General features: G+C 38.1%; 1 protein-coding gene across 6 annotated transcripts; it reads left to right on the top strand.

Moving 5' to 3' along the window:
• SECISBP2 (SECIS binding protein 2) lies at positions 1–27,040 on the top strand. 6 transcript variants are annotated; one of them, XM_050987318.1, is made up of 18 exons: positions 1–105; positions 1,194–1,339; positions 3,202–3,394; positions 5,397–5,523; positions 5,928–6,082; positions 7,186–7,273; positions 10,915–11,048; positions 11,576–11,734; positions 14,420–14,521; positions 15,854–15,976; positions 17,130–17,262; positions 19,762–19,931; positions 20,702–20,840; positions 21,284–21,413; positions 23,091–23,311; positions 24,071–24,225; positions 24,662–24,863; positions 25,634–27,040. In XM_050987318.1, the coding sequence occupies exons 1-18, from the start codon at positions 64–66 to the stop codon at positions 25,741–25,743; spliced, it is 2,529 nt and encodes an 842-aa protein (XP_050843275.1). In that variant the 5' UTR covers positions 1–63; the 3' UTR covers positions 25,744–27,040. The 6 variants fall into 6 exon arrangements, with proteins under 6 accessions (XP_050843275.1, XP_050843274.1, XP_050843276.1 ...); XM_050987317.1 differs by having other exon boundaries at positions 5,394–5,523; XM_050987319.1 differs by lacking the exons at positions 5,928–6,082; positions 7,186–7,273 and having other exon boundaries at positions 5,394–5,523.
• The last annotated feature ends 667 nt before the right edge of the window (positions 27,041–27,707 follow it).

Genomic DNA, 27,707 nt, shown 5'->3' with positions numbered 1-27,707 from the left:
GCGTCATCGCGGCGCGCCCTGCGCCGGGCCGGGCGGCGGGAGCGGGGCCGCGCCCCCCGCGCCATGTCGGCCGAGAGGCGGACGCGCTCGGGCCGCGGCGGCGAGGTAAGGGCAGCGGCAGCACCTGCAGTCCCCTGCCCCCTCCCCGGTTCTTCCCGGCTCTCCAGGAGCCGCCTAGCGGCGGATCGCCTCGGGCCGCTCCCCGCCCCGAGGGCCCTTCACCAGCCTGGGCCGAGCGCTCCGGTTGCCCGTACGGTTCCCCTGGCAGGGTGACTCCCACCGCTCCTTGGATCAGCCTTTGGTCCAGGACTGGGGGAGGGGTCCTTCTAGAAGGTCAAAACCGTGGGACAGGGTTCGCTCAGTTTGAAGCCCAGCGATGGGCAACTCCAGACATTAACTTCCAGTGAGCTCAAGCGTGAAAACCTTTTCTTATTCAGAGTGGAGGGTCCTCTGCAAGGACAGGTGTACATCCCAAACACTGTAAGGCTGGGTGACCAGATTCTAACCAGTAGTGGGAGCGTTGTGCACATGGACCTATGACCTGGTCAGGTTCCGTTAGTGATGAGGCTACAGTCGCCCTTGCCTCCTTCGTGTTTTGATGGCAGTAAATACTTTGAGTTTCATTTCATTGTCCTTCCATATATACATACCCAGTTTAAGTAGATGGTAATTCAGAACAAATGGAACGCTTGTCTTAATAAATTTGTGTTGTGCTAGAAACAAGAAGGCTATGATATGAAATGATCATTTCAGCTTTAAAATACAGATGTGCACAAAGTCATTTTTGTTACAAATGTACATGTTACAGAATTTGATTAACGGTAGTGTTAGTATATTTATGAATTTTAGTTTATACTGCTCAAATATGAAGTGAAAATTCATATATTTGCATTTACTGCATTTTGTTTTAAGCAGGCTTCTGTCCTTTTCATAACTGACCTTTGTGAGTGTTTCATGATGAATGAGGGTATTAAGTGACTTTACAGAGCAGTCAGATGTTTCTTTAAATTCCTTAGTTTTATTTTCACTTTATTTCTCAATTTCCTTTTGGCGAGCTTTATTGTTTTGCATGTTTTGTAGAAAAGAGCAAACTAACACTTTCCAATGAGAGTTAAGCTCATGAGACTGAGTGTTTTTCACTTAATAACATTAATCTCCAAATGCATGTAGCCAAAAAACATTTTGTTTCTCAGGGCATCAAGTTGTCAGCAGAGGTCAAACCATTTGTTCCAAAGCATGCGGCGGTAACTGTGGCATGGTCAGAACCCTCAGAAGCATGTGTCTTTCCTAGGTACTTAACTACATGCTACCCATTTGTTCAGGAACCATCTTTGGATAAGTATGTATATTTTCTGAATCTTATTTCTTGGGGGATTTTAACCTTCTGGATTTGGATGTTGAGTACTCGTAAAAAGTCAAGATTCCAATATATTGTTAGTCCAACTGTAGAAATGCTTCTCCATTATATTCATGATTTAGTTTTTTACATTTATATTCTCTGGGTGTATACCATGTACCTGGTCTTTTGTTCACAAGGGCCTGTATTGTTACAGAGTGTTAAGAAGAATTTGGTGTTCTATAAAGATTGGTCTGGTTTTTGTGTGTTTTGGAAGGAGCTGGATCCAGTCCTTGGATGAAAGAATGGTTGTGTTGCAACCAGGCTGAGGTAGATATAGTTGTGCGCAAGGAAAATGATTCTTCAAGAAGGTTTTTCATCCTGTAAAATATTTAGTATATGGGGTCTCTACTAGATCTCCCCTCCACAACCTGTGCATCTCCAGAAAGGCAGTTTTACTAAAAATGCTACTGGTTTCTGAAAGTTTTGGGATTTTTCTATTAGAGCCCAGGAATGGTATTTGTGGTAGACTTACAAAAGTTTTTCAAAAGGAGCAAATTAGAAAAAAAGCCTACATAGCAGAATAGGAAATAATTGAGTCTTGTAAGAATCTGATGATGTTACATAGTTCTCTCATTCCTTCTTAGGCCCCTAATCATTGGATTGATCATTCAATTACCGCAAAGTTAATGGTGTTTCTTTAAAAATTCATTAGTGAACACAGTTACCATAGGCCATTGTTTTATCCTATAGAAAATCTTAGTATTCTCAACCTATTTTCATTTGTACTAGAAATTTAACATTGAGGTGAGTACGGCCTGTTCTGTGCATTAGAGAAAGCCCGCAGCATTAGCATTAAGTCAGTTACTTAATTACTCAATTACTCAATTACTTAATAAAAACCCAGACAACAGTAATCTTCTAATGAGTGTTCTGCCTTGTTGGGACTGAGACATAGTTGTATTTGAGTCTCATTTGTTATATTTCTTCTTTGTCTGTTAACTGATTGTAAGCACTGTTTTGACTGCATTCTGTCAGAATTGCAACAGGTAGTATGAAATGTGTTATCTGAAGTCTTCTACCGATGGGAAGGTTTCTCTGTCATTATCTACACAAAATTCTGAGGCTGGCAGCATCATGGAGGGCTGCTTTAAAAACTGAGTGCAACTTTCTGAAACAGAGAAATTTCTATTCTCCCTAATCAAATCTGGACTCTTGGGTATTTTCTGGACAAAATATAGAAGGAAATTAAAAGGGAATTTTTGAGCATACATTTGAAGGAAAGAGACATGCCCCAGACATGTTGTGTTTTCATAAATTGTGATAGTTACATGCAGGTCAGTTAATCATTGTTTTATAATTCTACATTGTATTTCATATAAGTTTTATGCTCCATAAATGTTATACTTTCACTTTGTTATTGTCGTTTTAAGACAGGTTTTAATGTTTGTTTTTTTGCAGTCTAGTATGTGATGCATGTCATGTCCTTACACTGTGTTTTTGGTTTGTTTCACAAGAAAAAGCTTACTGAAAATAAGCACAAAGAATCTCAGTAACCTTAAACGGGCATGAGAACTACAACTGCAAAGCAGACTAGCTTTGAAACTTGGAAATTGATAATATGTGTGTTTTAAGATACCTGCTTGACTACGTGTTTTCCCAAAACAAAATTAATTGCTTTTAAAGAAGTCTGTAGCAGTAAGTAAATATTTAATTGAAATAACATGGAATAGTTTTCTCTTGAAATGGAGCTTTCTTGTTAAACAAATTCTTTAGACAAGGTATATGTTTGTCTAGGCAACAAGTAGGTGCTGAAGACTTGCCCTAGGATGACTTTCATTTCTTTTTCAATATCCATCACATAGTGTTCTGGGAGATCCTGCCTTCCGTGAATACTCCAGCTGCTCTTTCTCACCTGATGTTGTTGCAAATGTGTATCCAGTAGCTGGCTCACAGTATCAGTCTAACAACTCAACACACTATAATGGTTCAGGAATAGTCAGTGAATCTGCTGAGCAAACATATCCAGTCAGACAAGAAAGTAAGAGTCTTTCAAAGGTGAGCAAATCTGTGTTTTCTTAAAAATTAATATTAAATTCTCACTTTAAATCAATCTTTATAAATGTTTGGTTCATAATTTTAAAGTGAATCATCACTCTTTCTTGTAGTGATCATCAATGACCTTTGAAGAGGATAGTAGTATAGTGTCCCCAGCTTCAAAATACCAAAAAGTTTGTGGAATTGTACACTTCAGATTAATACAATTTTTCAAGCAGTATTTTTGGAACATGAGGGGAAATTTTTTTTTTCTCTCAGAAAGCATGATCCAGAGTTGGGGGAGAGGAGGTGGGGGATGCCATTCATTTGTGAGCTGTGCTTTCTTTTTTCACTCTTTGGACTTGGGGGGAGGGGAGAACGGCTCATTTTTTTAAGCCCTGTGGCAGCTTCCATTAACCTGACTTAAGACAGACCTGGTGTCTGTAATCATCTGTTTGACTCATAAGTCAAAGACCACACCTGTTGTTGAAGGATTTCCAAGACTTGCTGCAGGTTGAAGACAATCCACAGGAAAGGAGGAAGTTGTGCTGCTGGGGAGAGGGAAGAAAGGATCATGTTAGAAATGTAGTATTTTTCAGTCAAAAATATACTGATGTTCTGTAAACATCTTAGTCATTTTTGTCTCTGTCTGTTTGGGGATAAATTTCCTGAAACTTGCAAAGCATTTTCAAACAAAAAATAGACAAACCTCTCAAAATATAAAAGGGAAAAAACCTAAGTGTATTATAATCTCATTTCTCTTGGGGATTAGACATTGTGTTTCTTAGATTTGTACAACTGCTTTTGTTTCCAGTAGTTTCATCTGATCTGTTCTGCAGTCACATCCTTTTGCTGCACCTTACTCCCTAGGTGTACACCTAAGTAACTTCACTGTGATCAATCCTGTGTAGAGGAGTTGTAAGGACTAGGTCCTAAGCATGCTTTATTAGGCATAAGGTACAAAGTCTAGACACCTAAAATTCATTTTCTTGCTGAGAGGAGGATTATGTGCTGAAACTGTCTGGGGAGAGGATGAGCTCAGCATTAGCACAAGTGATATAATATGAAAAAACTTAGTTAAGCTTCTGGGAGGAGTTCTGTGATCTTTGTAGGGACCTTGTACTGTTTATTATAGTCTTTTTGTAATTTTTCCATGTCATATATTCTTTTGTGAACTTCAGAGAAGTGATTTATACTTGCAGCTTTGCATTAATTTGATCATGTGTCCTAACGCTTTAATAATTTGCCTTTGGAAAACAAGAAATGCCTTGTCCTCCCACCCAAGAAAACAATTTTGCTGCCAAATGTCCTCTGAATTTAGTCCAGCATCCTGTGATCAGAGTTTAGCCATCTGTCTAAGCTGGTATAGTATAGTTTGCATAGAGGCAGACCTGGTGCTTGTTCCTTGCTTGCTGACTTCTAAGCCCAGCTCTGCCAAACTGTATTTTGTGGAAGAGCTGTAAGATTTTCATGACTGTGTAGAATGAGTGAGTGTGTGTTCTTTACAGGGATCACATAGTTCTGTCTTCTCTAACTACTTTACTCCAAGTTTTTTTGATGTTCTGACACCAGTCTTAAACAGTTTGCCTATGATATGTAGTTTAGTCAAAAGATAGCATGCTTTCCAGATTTTAGCCCTGTTCTAGAAGAAACTTTGTTTTAGAAAATCAGACTGGTTGATTTAATATCAAACAATTTTAAACTATTGGAAATTTTCTGATTTATGAGATTGCAAAAATGTAGTTGTCTATAAGCATATGTGTATATCCATCTTACTTAGGCTATAATGTATGCTAAAAACGGCACAGGGAACAAGGTAGATGAAATTAAACACCATATCTCTAAATGGCTATTCCTATTTTTATTGGTTACTAGTGGTTATGATATACTAACTATTTGTTTTGTATTAAATTTATGGTCAAACTCCAGATGCAGAGGTGGTTAACTATAACTCACAGCAAACTTGCTAGCTTTATGAAGTTTCACTAAAACTTTCTAAATATGTTACAAATACTTGCAGCAGAGGAGATCAAAAGAAGGTGAGAAAAAACTGGACAAGAAAAAGCATGATGGAGGTGAAGCGTCTGTCAGAATTGTGAACAGGACTTCATTCCAGATGTCTACATGCAGCAGAGATTCCGTGAAGCCAGGTACAAACATGTTGTTTGTTTACAAGTACATGGAATAGATATGGAATGGGTGTCATGCAATATGCTGCAGTTTGTGACTATGTTTCTAAATCTAGGATAGTTAAGGAGAAAGATACCCCTTTTCTGTGTGACTCTCTTGAGAAGGAGTGGTGACCTGTCCTTTCCTGATTGAACAAATTCATGTAAACTGGTATAAAAAATGAGCATCTGAATTTGTATTTGCTTGTTCAGTCAGTGCTGTGTTTGCATTTTGATTATAATTGCTAGGTCTTTTATTTAATATGAGCTGTGCATAGCAAGAGTCCTCATGAGGATTGCTGTCGTTATGTTAACTAGTGTATAAAACATACTTAGAAATGATCACAGGCAAGTTTAATTACTTAGGCTTTACATGCTTTATTTAGACAGGTTTAATAAAGCTACAAACAAGAAGTCAACTGAAACTCCAAAACCAGAGTCTCATCCTGTACCCACATTTGAAGCTAGCATTTTGGATTTCCACAAGTCGCAGAGTTTGGGAAGCAGTGAGATACTGAACGTACACCATAAAAATACACCAGTAAGTTTGGTGGAAAGTAACACTATGTCCTTAGTCAACCTCACTTGTCTCTTCTGCTGGATACCAAGGATAGCGCATGCTAACCCATGTTGCAGAACTTGTAAAAATAAAACTTGACAAAAGTACAAGCGTTATTAATGCAAGTATTTTTCATTCAGTATGGCAGTTTAACACCTATTTAAATACCTTGTGAGCAAGGGAATTCAGAGCTAGAGGTTTTAGGGCTCTTCTTCTAGGTGGTGGTGTCAGTGCCTGGTGTCTCCTATTCTTTCTTACTGTTCTTTCCTTGTCTGTGCTGCCCATAGGTAGAGGAAAGTCAGGTACCACCAGAAGTAAATGTAGATATGTACTGGTGTGGTCGAGATTGCCTGTAGGGACTGCATATGTTCCTGTACAAATAATAACTAAGCTTCTAAGTAGTATCCAGTAGTTTCCACTCATTTTAAAAAAAGTCTGCATTGTTGAACTTAATTGCTTTCTGCTAAAGGTTAAAATACAAACTGAATTCCAGAAGGAGAAGAAATATTATGTGAAATATTATATGAATGTTATTCTTTATTTCTTTGGCTCCCTGTTTGTTAGTAAATAAAATACTGAAGTATTCAGCAGTGTATCATATATATTGAATCAAAGTTTTCAGTAGTGATTAATGATTAATAATTCTGAAGGATCCAAACAGAATAATATTTCTGATGCTTCTGAGTATCAGAAAACTGTCTGTAATGAAAAAAGACCTTTCTGCTAATTCTTGAGTGTCATTTTTCATTATTTGTTTGAGTTTGATGATAGAATTTGTTTTTAGCATGCATGAAATATCAAAATACTTTCTTGTTCATTGTTAGATCATTTTGATGCTTTTGTAAAATATAAGAAGGAATAATCTTGCTTGTACAGCTGTGAAGAGACACCTGCTCAAATTTTGTAATACCATAGGGCTGAAATGCTGGTTCCACAAGGACAAGCAACAAAAAGGCCAGAAAGGTCCTTATGCCCTTATCTGTAGATGGGTTGAGAATTTTTAGTTTATGGTGGTTTATTGTGTTTAGCTGTGTTTAGGTCAGTGATTTTAATCCTTTTATGTTACCTGACCATCTATTTTGCAGGAAGATATTTCTGCAAAAAGCAAAGCTTCACCAAAAGCTTCAGGTGAAACCGGAGCCAATTTAATTCCCTCCGCACTTGATGGGAGGGGTAAGTTCTTCAAACAAAAATTATTTGCCTTTATTTTTGACTGCTTGTATCTCAGCAGTTTGGAAAACTAAAGTGTGCTAAGGAGCTGTTGATGTGTAAAGTAAAAAAAAAAAACTTTAGAAGCAAGTTCATTACAAAAGACGAAAACCCAGAAATAACACTCTATCACATTCTTTCAAATGAGATGACCACTTATCACTCATTTTTGCTCATATTTCATCAGCTGATATTTTAGAACTGAAGAATGATTTCGTTTGGAAGAGATCATAACCAACGCTGCCAAGTCCACCACTAAACCGTGTCCTTAGGTGCCAGGTCTCCGCAGTTTTAAGTATCTCCAGGAATAGTAAATCAACTACTACACTGGGCTGTACATCCAGTGCTTGATAATACTTTTGGTAAAGAAATTTTTCCAAATGTCCAATCTGAAATAACTTTGGTACAACATCAGGCCATTTCCCCTTGTCCTGTCTCTTGTTACCTGGGAGAAGAGGCCAACCCCCACCTGGCTGAACGCTCCTTTCAGGTGGTTGTGGAGGTCTCCTCTGAGCTTTTTCTCCAGGCTAAACACCCCCAGCTCCCTCAGCTGCTCCTCACAGGACTTGTGCTCCAGACCCTTCCCCAGCTCTGTTGCCGTTCTCTGGACTTGCTCCAGCACCTCCATGTCCGGGCCCCAGAACTGGACACCTTCGAGGTGTGGCCTCACCAGTGCCAAGTACCAATGGCCTGCTCCTGCTGATACAGGCCAGGATGCCATTGGCCTTCTTGGCTCCTGGGTGCACTCTGGCTCATGTTCAGCTGCTGTTCATTAGCATCCCCATGTTCTTTTCTTCTGGGCAGCTTTCCTGCTGCTCTTCCCTAAGCCTGTAGCACCAGAGATTGTTGTGACAATCTGAAGGACAGGGCCTATCATTTCAGCTTGCTGAACCTCATGCAGTTGGCCTCTGCCCATCAATCCAGCCTGTCCAGATCCCTCTGCAGAACCTTCCTACCTTCCTAACGGATAAGACTCCTGCCTAGTTTGATGTCATCTGTGAACTTGTTGACTTGATCCTGGTCATTGATACATTACACAGGACTGACCCCAATACTGAGCACAGGGGAAAGTGAAGATCACTGGCTCCAATACTGAGTCCCATTTTGTTGTGTCATTGATGCTCAAGAGAACATATTTCTGTAGTTGCCTCTCATGTTGTTTCGGGTGAGAAAAATACCAGGTTTTGGTTATTGGAAGTCTGTTTAGTCATATGCAGATTTTTTCCAAGAATAAATGAGAGACATATTTGATGAGGCTTTGTATGCAGATTTGTTTTAAATAGCTGACACTTCAGAGTTTAGTATGTATGTAAAATTTCTCTATGTCCAGTGTTATTTCTATTAAGAGAACCATTACGCCAAAACACCTCCCTGTTTTTATCTTTGTTCTTTTGTTTGGGAGTTTGTGAGGGGAGGAGGGGCTTTGGGCTTTTTTTTGTTGTTGTTGTTTACCTGTTGTCTGGCTGTGGGGATGAAAAGCTTTTTCAAATTGCTACATGCTATCACATGGCTAGTTTCATGTGAAAAGAGTTCTGTTCATCAGGACTGTCTTGGAGGCATCACATAGATTAGGATTGAATTGTCTGAGTGCCTCTCACTGTATCTCTGCACACACAGACGTGCACCAGTCTGAACAGTTTGGTCCTTATCGTCCCAGTAACTTCAGTAATGATTCAGAGAGGACAGATTAATCTGCTGTAATGCCTTGAAGAGCCTTCTAAAGATAAAGTTATTCCGGAACTTCTAAAGTCATCTGATAATGGGAGTTTTTTGTTAAATACTATAGTCAATTCCTATCCCTGAGAAAAAAATAGCAGTGGGTGGATTGACCATGGCAGGCAGTCAGACTGCCACACAGTTGTTCTCTGGCTCTCCCTCCTCAGCAGCACAGGAGAAGAAAATAAGATAAAAACATTTGTGAACTTTGCAGGCCCTGCTAGATGGTGACAGTAGCGGGGAGGGGTGACAGTCCCCCTGTTTCGGGGCTCCGCAGAATTCCAGCTACCGGGGGAGGCACAGCATGGAACAAAAGGACCACAGCAGCATCCCGGCCTGGGGTGGCACTGGGTCACTTTATTTGGTGTTACACTCCCCGAGTTTCTCGGGGTCCCAGGCAAGGAACTGGGAGCAAACAGCAGCTTATAAAGGGGGGAAGTCTCAAGGGAGGATACAATGTAAGAACTGTGTGTGGAACACAAGGCAGGGAATACAAAGGAGGAAAACTGCTTGGGACAGGAGGGGTTAACAACTGGATGTGGGAGTAAGGGGTTTGAAACTTGGCAGAAATGTAGCTAAGTAGCAAAAAGATAAACCAACACCTGGCTCAACTGAATAACAAAGGCAGATCTATGTCCCTCTAAAATCAGGGGGAGAAAAAGCCCAAAAGGACAAATCTAACAATAACCTTCAAAATAAAAACACAATACAACAGTGAACCAAAATAAGGACAGGGAGATTGCTTGCTTGCCACACAAAACAGACTCAACTTGATAAAGACTGACAATTTATTGACAATTAAAATAGGGTCAGATGGTGAGAAGCAAAAACAAAACTAAAGCCACTTTCCTCCAACCCTGTCTTCTTCCTAGTATCTTCCCTGTGTTCTGAGTGACACAGAGAAACAGAGGCCACTCAGCCGCTGCTTTCTCTGCAGGTTTGCAGGGACACAGCTGCCTCACCATGGTCTGCACCAGGGGCTGTAGGGGAATCTCTGTTCCAGTGCCTGAGCACCTCCTGCCCCTCTTTCTGCACTGACCTTGCTGTTCACTGGGCTGCTGCATTCACGTTTTTTCTTACCATTCCACCTTCTAACTCCTGCACATGTTTTTCACTCTTTCTAAACATAGCACCATTAGCATGGCTGATAGGCCCAGCTGAGGCTGGCCATGGGTCTGTGTTGGATCTGTCTGGGGCTGGCCGTGTCCATCTCTTCACAGCAGCTACTGCAAACTCGCCCTGCTACCAAAATTTAGCCATCTAAACCCATTATGCTATTTTATTGTTCAAGGGTAGTTTTTCTCATTCTTAAGAAAAATCTAGATTGTGTTCTATCTTTGCTTCATGTTAGGAATATTTACAAAATTAATTATGTTTTTCAAAATGTCTTTCAAAACACTGATACATCTTAGTGGTAGGGAGTGACATTCTTGTACACTGAGGGACACTGGGAAGTATTTCAGCTGCTTCGTATGCCTGTAACACTGAAGTTTTCAGAAAGTGAAAAGTACCAATGTGGCCTTGTGCATGAAAGCTACATGATGGCTAGGAGGAATATTAAAGGAGTTTTGTATATAACCATAGCAGAATTTTCAGTATTTTGCAGATGAGCATGGGAGTGTGGAGTTAGTAAGATACAGTACAGATTTACAAATACCAGTTAATTTGGTTTATGTATATAGTGTTGGGCAATATATCGAGTAGATAAAATACAGGAAAGTTTGCTGGAGAAATAAAACGTGTGTTTTATTCAAGTCCTTCCTCAGAAAGAATATGTCTCTGCTTTATTTCCTAGGCCTTGACTAATTAATTACAAATCCTTTTGAGTATTTCAGGACTATTTTTGAGACATGTTTGTTTTTACTTTTTCCCAATGTAATTTCCTGAAGCACCTGCAGATGGCTCTGCTCAGCCACATGTGTCTTGGGCCTCGGTACTTTTGCAGCCCCCAAAGAAAATTGTTTCATCACCAGCATCTGAAGATCTTTCCAGAGGCAAAGGGAAGCAAGAGAGTGAACCAAAGGTACTTGAGAATTCTTTGCTTTCAACTAATGCTTGTCAATGTGTTTGTGTCTCTGTATTGCCATTTTTTCCCTGGGGTTTTTGCAGTATCCACTTTCAAAAGAAGATATGAAGTCAGCTTGTTCTTACTAGAATTTTTCTGGTCATGGAAAAGATATCACAGGATATCAAAAAGACTGTGCTAGCCTAGGAATAAGAATTTTCAACTTTGAGGCTGGATTTTTTTTTCAAATTCCTGACCCTCAGAATAAGACATGAAACATAGAACTCTTGCTTTATTTGGCTTAATATTTCCTAATTAAATCTCAGTAGTCCTAATACATTCTGATAACAATGCAGTATGCTGCACCTGAAGAATTTTGCTGTAGCTGTGAATTTCTAAGAGATACTGAATTTTCCTTGTCCACTTAATGTCCCACCCTGAATTGATTAAGATATCCTTTAGTAGTGTAAGGGTAGTCGTTGCATATATTTTAGTAGGTGATCCTGAAAAAGGTTTTAAAGGTCATGCCTTGTGGTCTTTTGCAGCAGTCAGAAACAAAAAATATTGCAAGTGAAACTGAGCCTGAAGAAGGGTCAGAAAAGAAGAAAAAAAAGAAGAAAAAGAAGAAAAAACTAAAGTCACCCCCTGATGTAGAAAGACCTCAAAGTGAATCTAACACAGTACAGGAACCACCGAAGATTGAGGTAAACTGAATAAGTTTCTGCTGCTGTTCTTTTAAGTGTTATGAGTGTAATAGAAGATAAAGTGTTAACACGGATTTGTACAATTTTAAGTTCAAATCCTATTTGTAGAGGATGTTAATACAGTTTTTTTCAATTGAGTTGTTTGTCTGAGGTTACTGGTAGGAAACTGTTGCAGTTTTTAAATTACCACGTGTTTGGTGAGCAGAGTTTCCTAAATTAGGAATATTCTGTAGCAACTGTTATTTGAGGAACATAGAATATTGGGTGCTACAGTGTGCCAGAGTTAATTATGGTACATATTAGTTTAGTTGTCTCACAGTTGGAAGCAATTTCTGTGTAACACAGTTGACAATGTTTACATTTCTGATTTTAATTTCAGTTTCCTTCCGAATTTATGTAACTGTAATAGGCATGTTGGTATTTTGATACTTTTGTGTATCAGTATTGCAAAGGCATGAGCCTCTCCCACATTAGAAGAGTGTTGCTGGTACGTGATTGAACAGTGCTTCATTGTAGGGCTAATATTGTACAGCATGTGCATGTGTTGATTTACATGTTTGATCTGGTGTGCATAATACTCAGTCTCTGAAATGACAGCATAAAGAAGCCTTCCTGGCTGGCTCCTGTTCTGTACATTTCAGTGTGGAACATGAAGCAGAGCTGTGTCTATGTGGTTTCATTATGTGGTTCCTTGTCCAGGAATGACACAAAAAATGAGTATTAGCAGACATCTTTGTCAGAGGATTATGGTAAAACCAAAGATCTGTTAGTTCTTCAGGAGAATATCCCCATTTTTGCTATGTGCTCCCATAAACACTATATGCTATGAATGGGCATTCTAAACTGAAAGAGAATGGCAGAAGTCATGGAAAATAGCAGAATGGAACTGGGACTGTTGAAGTCAAAATTTGAAAAAAATTGCATAGAATTATGGAACAGGACATACACGCTGTACTGAAATCTGTGATGTGGATGCAGCATCTGTTGTGGCAGTGAGGGAAAGCTTTCTGACCTTCCTGGTTTGCTGGGAATGCTTGAGTCCTCCTCAGTTTGAGAAATGGGTGAGATGCTTGTATGATGCTCCTGAAATAAACCACAAGGAGATGACAGACATGGAGCTTCTGGGCACCCAGGAGGTTTAAGAAGGTTCTTTTTATGTGCAGGAGCTCAACACAGCCATATATTGAATTGCTCTCTAGTTTTATATGGGTCAGTCATTTATAGACACTGCTAATAAGCGTAACTGGATACATCTGGAGAAAACCAATCCTGTAATTTCATACACATTGGTAGGTCCTGACTTCGATATCTTTCTTGAGTTAATATTGGAGCTGCTATTGATAATCAGGTCAGTGCTAGTAGTACTAGTCAGACATGTAAATGGTGCTGGGAATTACTAGGAGAGTAAAAAGGAAAATGGATTATGACAATACAGAATTTCAGAACACATCTGATCTAAATATAGTGCGGATTTTGTTTTCTGATGTTCCCCCACTCCTTAAAAAGTACACGTATTTCAACTAAAAAAGAAAGACAAAAAGCCCCAAAAATAATCAAAGGTATGAAGCAATTTCTGTGGGGGGCAAGACTGAACAAAATTAGGACTTCTCAGAATGCACAAGAGATGGCTAAATGTCAATATAGCAGTGGCAAGAAAATAAAAAGGAAGTTACTTGAAATTTCTCCTAGTGTTTGATGTTCTTACAGATGGTAAGAACAAATAGCGGGAGGTGTAACCTCTCACTGAATGCTACATTTTAATTATTCAGTTTGCTACAGGATGTTGGAAATGTCAGAAATGTGTTTGCATTTCAGAAGTAATTGGACAGACATATTTAAATCTTCTAAGCTGAAAAGAGTGTATTTGTGAAATATTTTTTCACTTCCTTGCAGTTGCTTTTTGGTTTACATGCAGGCTTCTTTAAAATTATTTCATTGAAATGTGTCAGTCCTTGTGCTAAAACTTCCTAGCTTGGGGTGTTTAAATAAAGCCTTTCAGGCTGGAAGAAGTCTTGGTGTGTTCGGTGGTACTGTATCACAGCTAAAAAGGCCTCTCAGAAAGTGGGAGGAGAAGCAGAAACCTAGCTGATGGATTGGGATCATTGTGACGGAGGCAATGGGTATAGGGTGATGAGTATAGGCCAAACCTCAGCCTGTCTGCACTTGATAACCCAGATTCTGCAGAATGGATCCTCTGTTAATAAAACTTGCTCTTGCGTGTAAGCCATAATCATTTGAGTAATTTCTGTGTTTATTTCTGTACTGTAGTACATACTGCCTGTTCTGTTCTTCACCACTCGCATGTTTAAGACAGAATTGCACAGCTGGAGACTGTACTGGAAGAAGAGGGAAGTTGTTTGCAAGGCTTTTAAATGAGTTGAAAAACACTCCTTTAGAAGCTGTTTACCTCTAATGATTCCTATCAACTGACAACCATAACAAGCTGCTTTTGGAAGTGTTTCTGTTACAAGCTGTTTCAGCCCTGAATTAGCTGCTGCATAGAAGATTTAACCATTGTTGTACTTGTCATAGTTGGTGGCACTACCCTTCTGAATTTTTGTACAGTGAAACAAATTATGATAAATGTTTGATAAGCAGGGAGAAAATTGTTGGAGTGAAGGAAAAAGTTTTGAAAATACAGACTTGATTGTTCTTATGAAATCATAATCTTATTTATTTGTTTAGGATGTTGAAGAGTTTCCTCATCTGGCAGCTGCTTCTGACAGGAGAAACAGGGTAGGACCTCAGAAATCATCCTTTACATCTGCAGTCAGAAAGCAGTCTGAAGTAAGTAATCTTGGAACATTATGTGAATCAAATGTCAATTATGAATCCAAGTTGTTTGGGTTTTTTGAGTTTTTTTTTACATGAGTGAAATAAATTTTAAGAATTTATTTGGAACCACATTCAGTATGTGGGTGAATCCTAAGCATAAATGACAAGGATTGAAAATGTGGTTGTTCTGTGAAAGTAAGTAGCATAAATAATAATGGTAAAATTCCAGGTTTCAGTTGCTTTGAAATGAGTTTTGCTACTAAAAATTTTGGTCCTTGACTTTATTTCCCTGTGAATTTTTCTGGCTTAGAAAAATTGCAAAACACAAGAAAACAAAACCGTTGTTTGCTTTATTGAGGCAGTAAATAGCTTTGACAAGGAGGAATGAGTAGCAAAAGGCACAACAGTTGCTTAAAAAAGATTTATTACACAAAAAGGTGCTGTACGCACATGCAGCTCAGATGAAAGCAACTCCTTGTCTTTGTGGGCATAAGTGGGATATAACTCCTCAAAGCTTACATAAACTTTAGAGACGTGGTCATTAGGCTTTTCATATGCCTGTAACAGATATTTGAACATGAAGCTGCCTTGCTAGTTTTTTCTTCCAAATCTGAAGAGAGAAGGCCCACAAGTGGGATTGAGTGGTATGGCAGCCAATAAATAGTCACCCTTCTAGAAGGCCACATATGGTCTTCCCAGAGCCTTCTCTTTCCCCGGCTGAACGGCCTCAACTCTCTACACCTTTTATCGTTAGAGAGGTGTTCCAGCCCTCTGATCATTTCTGGGGCCCTCCTCTGGCCCTGATGTAACATGTCCATGTCTTTCTTGTGCTGGGGATCCCAAAGCTGGACACAGTACTCCACGTAGGGGCACACAAGAGCAGAGTAGAGGGAGAGAATTACTCCTCTCAATTCATGTGCCACACTTCTTTATACACAGCCCAGGACATGCTTGGCTTTCTGGGCTGGGAGTGCCCATGGCTGGGTCATGTACAGCCTCTCACCCACCCACACCCCCCAAGTGGGCAGGGCTGCTCTCCATCTGTTCATCCCCAGCTGTGCTGGTAGTGGGGGTCACCTCGACACAGGTACAGCACTTGGCCTTGCTGAACTCTATGAGTTTCACAAAGGCACACCCTCAAGCCTGTCAAGAATGCCATCCATCATTCTGGATGGCATCCCTTCCTTGAAGGAATTCCCTAAAGTCTACTCATCTTGGTGTCATTCACAGACATGCTGAAGGTGCACTTGTTTTGAATTTAATATCATCTTCACCCTTTTCCATGCGTCTTGTTTTTATATATCTTTTCTTCTTCCCTGTCACCTTTTGTCTTTAAATTCTAAGATCCATCTCTCTGAAGAGCCTTGTGATATTCAGTCTCCCTCTCTGGATGAAACTCCCAAGGTAGATGGACTGTCAGGGAAACAAGCTTCATCTTCTGTATTAGTAGAAAGAAAGAAAACTCAGGTAAGTGAATTCATGTTGAAGAGAAGTTCATAACTCAAGTAGACAAAGGAAATGAGCCTATTTAAATAGGCTCATGACTCATGACCCATGCTTATCTGTGGATTCTGCATTCATACTTTGAGTTAAGTGACATGGTCACTCTTCTAATCTCTAATTAGAAGTAATCACTGGTAGTAATTGCCAACCTCCAGGATTTGATACAGTGTTTAAGGAAAAATACAAACTTTTCATTATTATCTGTGGGTTTCAGGTATCAGGAATTTTTCTTTCACCTGTTTTACTTGATCATGGCATAAATCCAATCCAAAGTGATTGTCATAAGGGACTGAAAACCTCCTAAAAGTGGTTCTGACAGAACAGGGAGGCAAGGAGATCCCCTTATTTTGGGGCAAGGAGGAGAAATATGCAGAAACAAGTGATGTCAGGAAGAAGTTTCTGATGCAAGATTGAGATCCCAGTTAAAGACTGAGGAGGTCATGTTCTGTAACCCTGTTATAACAGAAATTACAATGAATTGATTCCCCCAGTAAGACTTCTAAAAGTTCCAAATCTGGCAGTCATTTCCTTTTCATGTTTTGCTGTGGTAGCTTGTTCGTAGTCTTCACCACACTATTCATTTTTTATTCTTTTTATTTTCTGCTGTATTAAATATGGATCATGAATTTTGCATCTCTTCAGAGTGGAGAGAAAGATGAGTGCTTATGAGGAGCTGGTGCAAAGATGATGGCCTTTCTTTTTAGTGAGATATTGGAGATAATGATTTGTGTGTGTTGCAGTCACATACTCTGGAAGAACCACTTATAAGTATTGAAGTTTTTCAATACTTATAAGAAAACTTTAAATTCTGATGTGCCTTATATCTCTTTCAAAGATAGATGATAGTCTGACCAAAGTGGGACCCTGACATAAAGGCCTTCCTTTACTGAAGACTTTATACTTTTATGCTCTGTTGCAGTAGCCTTTTTAAAAGTTACCTGAACTGTTTCTGATTTTTTAATATATTTCAATGTTAAAGTTGATGTTTATTTGAAGGTCATTGAATGACATTAAAGATCAGGAGTATTGTGGATAAAGATAGCAAAAGAGTGTATTATACCATAAAAATGAGGGTCTTTACAGTCTGAAGTTACTAACTGGTGCTGAACCTTTTCAGGAAGCATCCAGGAGCAGTGGTAAGAAGAGTCAAATTCCAGTGCAGTTGGATTTGGGTGGCATGCTTGCAGTCTTGGAGCAGAAGCAGCAAACAGAGAAGTCAAAACAGTCTCCTAAACCTGTGGTATTTTCAGGTATTGGTTACTATGAAATTTCCTTTATTTTGCCTTAAGCTATTTTTAAGTATTCAGACATTAAAAGTAGTCTGATTTCTGATCTGTGATAATCTCTATGCAAGCAAGAGCACAGTTCACCAGATACGAGAGAAAATGAAGGTTCTTTAAAAAGAAATTTGAACAGCAGTCTGAATTGTTTGACAGAAGACTTACGGAAGGAAATATCTTAAAGACACTGATTTGTGAAAGAGTGCGTTGTATAAGTTAGAGGTGTGATTGAAATGTTGCTTTGACAGAAATACCAATGTTTGTGGAAGTTTTTGCTCTCCCTTATGCATGTGTGTTATTCTGATCTGAACAGGCAAGAAGGGGCTACACAGTAACAAAGGCTTTCTTAAATTTCCTCTCATGCTAGAAATCGTGGAGCTGAGACTTGATTGAAAAAGTTCCTTTGCAAGCACAGAGGTTATATGAGAGTCAGGCAGCCCAAGCCAAAGGATGAGTTCTGCAATACCTCTTAATTGTGAAATAATTGTGATGTTAACAAAATAATACTTTTGTAAATGGAAAGGATCTTTCAGTCCTTTAGAAGGTATAACCAGGAAGCAGAAAAAAGCAGCTCATTGCCTTTCTCATTATAGGTCAAAATTTAATCTTAATTATGCTGGTGTAGTATAATTTGCAAAAGGAACCATGATATTTGGTAGCATTCAATGACAGTAAAATTTCTGTTATTTCAGCAAAGTTTTTTTTATTAATTATTTCAGAAAAAGATCTAATCACAAGAGATTTTGTCTCACAATACTTAATGTAATAGCTGAGATTTTAAATATGAAGCTCAGGATACTAAGCATCGATGAGATTTTGCTTCACTAAGCTGAGGGAACTTATGAGATGCTTTTTAAAGTATTTTTTTCAGTTGATCTCCTTTTATTTTCATTTGGGTCAGTCAGACTTAATGCTGCAGGGGTGCTAATAACCAGGTTTTTTTGTATAATGCTATGCAGTGCATGGATTGATGGTGGGCCACAAAGGTATGGGTCAAAATACCTGTTTTCTAATACTAAGTCTCCTGTGCCTGAATCTGCTGCCAAAGAGAAGTTGGTGTGTTATGTTTGTATCCTGGAAGCATAAGGCAGATGTTACTTTAGCTTTATACTGTCTTAATATTCGGTACACACCATGGATTTGGTGTGTACCAAAGTACAGCTTTGCAGAGTGGCATCATGCTGACCTCTGTTACCAAGAACAGGACAGTGAACAAGAATGGAAAAGAGCATGACCACAGACAGTTGTTTTTATTCCAGTTACTACTTCACATTGTAGATAATACTGGTAAAGTCATCAAGTTTAGGAACATGAAAACTGTGAACTTGAAATGGTGATGTACACATTAAGGAAATATGTAACTACTGGGTGTATGCTTATTTATTGCTGCAAATCCAGCTTCAATTTTTGTAGCCGCCTATGCTGCACATTCTTGGCAGTGTTCTCAGTTTGCCTTTTGTACACAGAGCCGAAAAAGAAACATCAGTGTAGCAGTTTTATGATGTAAACTGTTTACAGTAAGAATACTGCATGGGATGTGGGAGGATCTGCATATAAATACTGTGGAAGCAGTAAATTAAGACGGCTTAAGACAAGCTGCCAGAATATTTTTGTGTATTTAGAGAAGAGAGGTTGCCTGAGTCACAGAGGGAAGTGTCAAGCTGGTTCCACTGATACTTACTTAGTCATCCTCTTCATTGACTTGCTAATGTGAACTGATTTATATTGCAAGTAAGTGAAGTTTGACCAAGTACTCTACAGGATAGGACAGTTCCTACTGATGAGGAAGGAGAGTAATTTATTTGGTGTGAGGTCATGGTGTGGAAGATCCAGGTTTAGTCATTTGTCGAGTCATTTAAAGCTTATGTGCTCTAAACCCTCTGAAAAAATGCAAGTAAAGTGGACATCTTCAGCGAGCTTTGCAGGTTAAGCAAAAGAGACTTAGCTGTAGCTTTGCATTACTCATGACCCATTTGCAAGTGATTTTCATCTAGCTTCCTTAAGGTGTAACAAAAGGTAGGTGTTAATGCTTGCATGTATTTACAGCAAGTAAATCTAAAATCTGTAATACTGCTACTCAGTATTTATCTTAACCCAGTATGGAATCTGTGGGGGAGGAAGTGCCACCACCATGAAACACAGAAATTCCTGAAGGTTTACCAGGCCAGCATGGTGTCGTGTTGAAGGTAGCTTGGACTGCAGAGTTTGGTCAAATTCTGCTTTTGACCAGAGGTTGTGATTCCAGAGGTATAATAGAAGTAGGGGACACAGCAGTCTTTTGTAAGGAGTATCTTTTAAAAATAACATTGTTCAGTTATACATGATTGCAATCATGTATGTAAATATTCTTAATAGCAACACAACACAATTTTAATATTGTGTATTGTATACCAGTCTTAAACTTGAAGGTGGATTCTAGTTCAGGTATTTATTTTAGTTGTCTGATGCAAATTTCTTCTTAAATCTCAGTTGGTGGTGCTGTACCAATGCTGTCTAAAGACCCTGCTACCGCCACAAGAAGTCACCGTTTAAACCAAGGAAAGATGCCTCATAATCCCTTGGATTCCAGTGCTCCTTTGGTAAAGAAAGGGAAACAGAGAGAAGTACCTAAAGCAAAGAGACCAACACCTCTTAAAAAGGTCTTTTTTTTTTTTTTTTTTTTTTTTTTTTTTTTTTTTTTTTTTACCTTAAATAGTAAACTATAGGATAGTATATTACTCTGGGAGTCTGTTAAGCCCGCTCATATGGAGATCTGCATCTCAGTGTCCAATTGTCTGAATTCAGTTTAAGCTTTGCTTGGTTTCAAAGAGGGTAGTCTTGCTAAATGGCTTATAAAAATTCCCAAAAAATACACTTTCTCCACTGAATCAAGGATGAAGTGCCACTGCAAAAGTGTCCACACATCATTGGTACAGGGAGACATGGAAAGAAACAGTACTTGGTTTGGTAAAGATGATCTTATTTGCAGAACTGGGGAAAATGGATCAAACAGAAGCCCTATTTAATGTTTCTGTGCTCTTCCTAGCCAGAACTCCAGCAGATTCTGCAGCAACAGGTGTTAGGTCCAACTGGTCATGTCTGTTGTATCTTCCTTCTTTGCCCATTCATTTTGCTTCCTGTGAGCTCTTCTATACAGAGGATTTTTTTAACTTTAGTTCTGTCCTTGTAGTTTATCCCTAGTAAATATTTTCTCCACCCATATACTGGTAATCAAAGTAAAAGTCCTTTCCTATGTCAATTCAGGAATTATCTTTCCTTCTTTTTATGTGAAAATAGAAAGTAAAGGTTGTAAATTTCAGATGCTAGTGCTGAACCTCTTAAAAATGGTTTTTGTGTAAATATGTGGTAAGAGTAATGCTTTTTTATCTACATGACATCAAATTGGTTTGGTTTTGATACATATTCTTAGATTATTCTGAAAGAAAGAGAACAAAGAAAACAGCAGCACCTGTTAGAACAGAAAGCAGCACCGAAAGATGAAGATAACATTTGTCAGACAGAAGGAAATGTTACTGAAAATGCAGCACTTCTACTGGAGAGTCAAGCAGGTATGTTTTGAGGGAACCTGTAATACAGTATGTAGCTGGAAATTTTAGCACATTTAGTACTTGAGGAAACAAGTACTAAATACTGCCAAATTAAGGTTGCAGCCTCAGAGTTTTCGAGATCATCTCAGGCTTATCTTGACTGTAAAGAGGGCTAAAGCTGGAAGTCAGTATTAGGGATTCTGATTACTGTTCTACACTTCTCTGCTTGGTGGTTTTATGATATCTTTTAAGGAGAGTTCCCACCTACCTCTGGCAGTTGGTGAGGTTTGAAATGAGAAAAAAGCCCTATGAAATTTAAAAAAAAAGTTACACCCGTTTCCCTACTACCACAGACTGTTATAATACTAAAGTAGTGACTCTTCCATACATGCTTGACAGATTAATCTCTTTACAAGGCTTTTTGGGCTGTCTTTTTAATGAAAATATCTTGATTTACATGATAGCTGTTCCGGAAGCTCAAGTTGCTGAAGGGTTTCCAGAGCACACGGGGATCAAGGAATCTAAAGAAGGTTCTGTGACTACAAAGCAGCTAATTGCCACTCTTCCAAAAATCCACAGCAGGAATTTTAGAGAGTAAGTATCGATTGTATTTATTGATGGCTCATTTTGCAAAGTACCACCATTTTTCAAACAAGGTAATCCAGTTGCGTTCTCTGCAAAACTAACTGGAGTTTAGACCAAAGGCTCTAAATTTTTTTCAGTGTTTCTGTAAGCTGCCATACAAAGAAATTATAAGCTTAGTGTGTTTTGTGATTCTGACTTGAAAATGCTTATTCCTTGAAGGAAAAAAACCCAAATTCGCTAGAGGCTAAGGAAAGAAAAGAAGCTGCTGTTAAAATAGAAGTACTTTATATTAAATAATGGGGTAACAGCTCAAATAAGGTGTGCTACTTAATTTCTTACATAGGATCTTTAGTTGTAGTTTGGTTTTCTACTGTCAGACCAACTGGCAAAAATGTAAAGAATCTAGATGACATATTATATTGAGGCTGGGCAAAGAAATAAAGGTAATATTAATGAGTTATTGAGTGCAGTTTCAGCTAAATGTTTAATATGATGTGTATACACATTTCTTTATAAAAAGAAATAGTCATTACTATGTGTGAAGAGGTCAGAGATCCAGTCATGAGAGCTTGAAACAGTTTTTTGATTTTTTTTTGGCAGTTCATGTTATAGTAATGGTAAATAGTGAAACAGACGTTCCTGCTGTTAATTCTTAATTTAACTTTTAATTGCAACAAAAATTGCTTAATTTATGTCTATGTAACAGTGTTTTACTGAGAGCACAGTTTGGGTTGAATATGTGAAGGACAACTCAGTTTACAGGATGTAGAGCATTCAGCAAAGCTTAGATTATTTTCTTTAGATCACGTTTTTTAGTGTTCCAGTAGATCTGTCTTCAAGACTTAGTGAAACCAATAGGAAATAGTAAGTAAAAATTCTTGAAACCTAAATAAAATTCAGAAATAATTGTATCTCTAAGAATCAGGATAGGTGTTGTGATCTCTTCTCTATCTTTATATGTGAATTTGCCACTGGCAAATCTTTCTGTTGACAATGCAGTTGATACATCTTCAGTTTTTCTCTTTGATACCCTTCTTCACCAGAACATTCTTTGTGTAAAAGTGGGGTGGGGTGAAATAAGTTTTGACTTTGATCTTCCCCAGAGTGTACTAGGAGAGTGAATTACATTGTTTTGTATCCTTCCTTATGAACATCACAAAGCCATAGTCAGATACATGAAAAAGGATAACAGACATGAATGTAGGGAGGAGGAATGTGATCCAGATTTCTGTGTTTGGTACACATAGCCTTGAACTTACAGAAATAAGTTAGAATTTTGTAATTTGGTTGCTGTACTTTAATTTATAAATATCAAAATAAATGCCCTCAGAAAAATGCTTCAGTAGAAAAATATATGCACATATCTATTTCTCGGAATAAAATATATATTTATATATAGATACAGATGGACAAGTTTATTGTACATGTATATATGTATTTTTAATATGGTTTGATTAGGAAGTCAGGCAACACAAGGAACAAAACTTCTTCCTCTCAAGTTTCCCGACACTAAAAAGAAGTAAATTTTTGTTTTTGTGTATATAACAAGTGTGTTTGGAGTAGAAACAGAAAAAAATACAAAGACATAGAATAGAATTTTAAATGTATATTTAATGTTTTACATATTTAAATGTTACATATTTGTAATTTTAGTGAATGTAGCATTTGATTGCTCCTTTTTTCTAGTTACTGCAGCCAGGTACTTAGTAAAGAAGTTGACAGTTGTGTGACAGATCTCTTAAAAGAACTGGTTCGTTTTCAAGATCGCTTGTATCAGAAAGACCCAGTAAAGGCCAAGATAAAACGCAGGCTTGTTATGGGTCTTAGAGAAGTTCTGAAACATCTGAAGCTGAAAAAACTGAAGTGTGTCATCATCTCTCCTAACTGTGAAAAGATTCAGTCAAAGGGTAAGTCCTTAACAAAAAAAAAAAAAAAAAAATCTGTTTAGTAAAAGAAAAAGAAGGCTCAGTATATTGACAGCAATAATATTATTATTGGAGGAATTTATTTATTTGAATATCCTCTGAAAGCCAGCCATATGAAGTTGCCTTCCTTGCTCAGATTGTTTACTGCTGTGCAGCTGAACTGTGAGCTGAGTCAGGACTATCTGGGATAGGAGAATTTACCTGAGATTAGGGTCTCTTTAGTTACTGATTTGCTGTGCTGCTGCACAAAAAATTGCACTGCACAGCTGAGACAATCCAAAGGGTGCTGATGCCAGCTCTGCCATCACAAGGAGTCCCACTCTATCAATCTCTCTTAAAACACAGACTGACAATAAATCACTAGTGATAGTTTCCTAAAAGTTGTCATTCTTGGCATTAATTTATTGTAATTGTTGTAATTATTGTCATTTAAATAATTCCTTAGCAGCTGAGTCTTTTTTGACACTAGATTAGATTGTACTACATATATAGTGCATATATATGATTCCATATATAAAATATGGAATAGAAGCAGTCTAAAATTAATCCTAACTAAGAATTAAGAAAAAAAATGTCAAGTTGTCCTTTAAAAATGGATATTCAGTGTTACTATTGGGATCTCTGTTTTTCCCCTATAAGGTGTAGTTTCAGAATGCACCCATAATCTTGGGATATTTTTTGCCATATGTTAACAGTATGGTTCTTCAGCTGCAATCAGCCTGATTGTGTTGTCTGCTGCAGGTGGGCTGGACGAGACCCTACACAACATTATTGACTGTGCCTGTGAGCAGAATATCCCGTTTGTTTTTGCCCTTAATCGCAAGGCCCTGGGCCGCTGTGTGAACAAAGCAGTGCCTGTGAGTGTGGTGGGAATTTTCAGTTATGATGGGGCTCAGGTAAGCTGACATAAGTCACTTCATGTGTTTGTTCAAAGAGCTTCACTTTTTCTTGGAATATATACACTGTGATTTTTAAGGGGTTTTTTGTTTGTTTTGCTTTTGCAGACTTAGACTCTTCATCACAGGTCATATACATAGCTTCTATGAAAAACTGATTTTAGAAGTACAAGCAGTCAGCACTGTTAAAAAAAATTACTCTTGCTGTCTTTTCCTGACATCCTCTTCCTCTTTATCTTCCTTAATGATTTTTTTCAAGAGAACTGCTGTTTTTATAAATCCTGAGAAATGCTGTGTCTTTCATGTCTTCATACATACTAAGCTGCTCAACTTTTGTGCATGAACCTACACATTCTGAATAAGGAATACTCATTAGATTTTCAAGATGTTAAAACTTACTGCATTATTTAAACTCTTGTATTTTATATTGCCATAGGACCATTTTCATAGAATGGTACAGCTGACAACAGAGGCTAGGAAGGCCTACAAAGATATGATAGCGGCTTTAGAGGAAGAAGCTAAAGCAGGACTAAGAGAAACCCAACCCAGCATCTTAACTCCTGAATCTGAAAAAAATGGCTTGTTAGAAACTTGTAAAACATCTTCCAAGGACTCAGATGAGGATGTACCAAACTACAGTAAGTATCTAGTGACTTGCATTTCGTTCCATTTTCATTCATAGTGTTCATCAGTTCTGTGATTTTTACTGAAACAAATTACTTCTGCTGTAGTCATTAGTAAGGAGAGAAAGTGGGGGTGAATTCTTAGGGTTTTTTATAAATCTGAAGTTAGTTTTTACTGACAAAGTATTCAAGAAAATTCCTCCCTGAAATCCACAAATGGCAAGCAGTACACATTGCTTTGCTTAAGGAGGCTTAGCAGAGCTCCTATTAATATTTCTATTTGTTTAAAAAACCCTTTTAAGATTAATTGTGGATGTCCATACTCTATGACTATGGTAGACTAACTTTTGTATGGAAGCCTATTTGCAATGCATCTTCCTGTCCACAAGCACTCGTTTGTAGAAACATTTTCCTCCAGCTCTGTTCTTAAGTCAACAGACAATGCAATGTATTGCAGGAAGAAAGTTTTAAAAACTTACTGTTTTTTTAAAGTTGGAACCACCTTCAGGGTTAGCCTTTCTTGAGTAGAGTGTTGGACACAAGGAGCTCAGTGGACTCCATCACTCTTAAGTTACTCTTTTGTGTGTCATCTGATGTTGCATAAGGTAAACGCCAGCATGCCTGGCGTGTGTGTCAGTTGATCTCAGCATTTAATGTGAAGAGAAAGTAAAAAATCTGGGTTGACTTTTCATTTTAAGTTTTTTCTCAAGTATTATATGGTAACATGTTGGTTGTTGTTTTTTCTTTGTTTTGTTTTGTTTTTTTTTTTCCCCAATATTCCCTAGTTAAAGTCTGGAAGAGAAAGCTTGAAGAAGAATATAACCCATATGCACTAGAATTGGAAAAGAGTGCAACTGCTGACATGGGCATACTGAATTTGGAAGACCATCAGTAAATCCAGATCCAGCTCTATTGAGCTTTTATTTTCTTTTTCTGTTAGATCCCTAGGAAGAAGGTAGCAAAAATAACATAATCTAAAGAAATATCTGAAGTTAGCTAAGCAAATTGTTCTGTATCTCTTTAAGCAAAATATACACTGGAGCATGTGAGGCACTGGTTAATGTTTTTATGTTTCTCTGATTATTATAGCAGATGACAACACCAAATTGTCATAACCCCAAACCACTTGAACTGACTTGGCATACTTTAATGATTTTATGGACTAGCATTGATTTCTTGGGGGAGAATATACCAAAAGAATCTGATAGAAAAATAATTTTCTTCTGGAAGAGATTCCTTGAGCCAGAAGAGACTGAAGGAGAGTTGCCCTTAATTTTTAACTCCTGTATAAAAACTTCAGCTGTTGTTTGATTGTGGGTTTGTTCTTAGTTTTTCTTCTAAATAAGCCTGCTCAGAAGGGCAGGCTGCTATCAATGTCACTTTATTCTAGTCAGCAACAAATTAATTTGAAGCAGGTAGCTTGATTTAAACTAATTAAGGAAGGCCATGATGACAGAGTTCCTAGTTAGCTCTTTTGTGTTGTTCTTTGGGGATCATACATCAGGTGTGAAGGAGATAGCACAGACTACAAGGGTCTGAAATTCCTTTAGTGAATGTGCTCTGTTTAGACTTTTTATAAATTTGATGTTTCTGTTGCTACTGAGAGTAGTTTGTCATACATCTTGCTTTGAAGTTAAAGGATATTGCAGGACAGCAAATGTGGTAGCCTGCTTATCTGTACTTTCTCCTTGCTGAGACTCCTCATTCCTTCAGTTTGGGGTTGTGTTGGTATGTACATCTCTGAGTTTTTGAGCAATCCCAGTTTGTATCTAAATAGAAAAAATTTATATCTTATAAGAAATGAAGTTTGTATCATAGAGGAAATAAAATTTTAAAAACAAAATGTGCTTATAGTAGTGGTGGAGCACCTTAGTGGAAATGGCCTATATGCACACTGTTTTTTGAGGACAAGCCTAAGGAAAGTAAGAGAGGGGATGCACCTATAACTTGTGTCAGCTTTTCTGAAAGGTGATACAGATGCCATATCCTGCTCAGCATCTCTGAGGTGTTTCTGCAAGCACTTCACCATACTGATTATTCGTAGTGCAATACTTTGAAAGTAGCTGCCTTGTGATGATAGAAGTGATATAAAGAACTTCAAATAATTTTGAAATGTAAACAGTTTTGTAGACCATAAATTGTATAAAATCTGTTACAATATATTCATTCTATAAAGAATGCTTGTGACTTAAGTAAGCTTGTCTTGTGGGAATTTAGTGATACTTGAAATGTCACTTTTTGGGAAAGAACAAAGGGAGCCAGCCTTATGCTGAAATGCACTAGTTATGATGATGATCTTTTTTGTATTAGTTTCTTCTCATCTTAAATGGAAATTGGGGCTGAAAGGTCCCAGTGACAAAACATGCTTTTGGCCAGCATATACCCTTGATGCAAAGGTAAGTTGTGAATTATTCATTTGTACCTGTGCCACTTGGATACACATCTAAAATTCTGGAACCGATAAACCCAGTCATTGCATGGAATGAGGATCAGTTGGTAAAGAAGTTTGGGTTTTGCCCATGTTTCCTATTTTGTCTTACTGCAGAAGAGCATAAAACTTCAGAAACATTACAGGTTGTTCACAATCTTAGGGACTTAGTTCTACCTCTTTGAGAGTATAAAAAAATTTACTGTAAAGTGTCCCAGTCATGGTTACTATGGCTGGTACACAGATTTTGGTTTGTTTTTTTTTTTCTTTTTTTTCCTCCCCATAAAATTGAACTAAACAAAAAATTTGGCAACTTTTTACTACTTGCAGTAATTTCCTGAAGACACAAAGCAAAGCTTAGCTACATCATCCATAATCCTGACCCCTGTCTTACTTTGTATTCCCACTCAGCTCCACAGAACTAAACTTTG

The sequence above is a fragment of the Serinus canaria genome, chromosome Z, assembly GCF_022539315.1.
Source record: "Serinus canaria isolate serCan28SL12 chromosome Z, serCan2020, whole genome shotgun sequence".
In the NCBI taxonomy this organism is placed as follows: domain Eukaryota; kingdom Metazoa; phylum Chordata; class Aves; order Passeriformes; family Fringillidae; genus Serinus; species Serinus canaria.
This window is presented reverse-complemented; position numbering and strand designations above follow the sequence as displayed.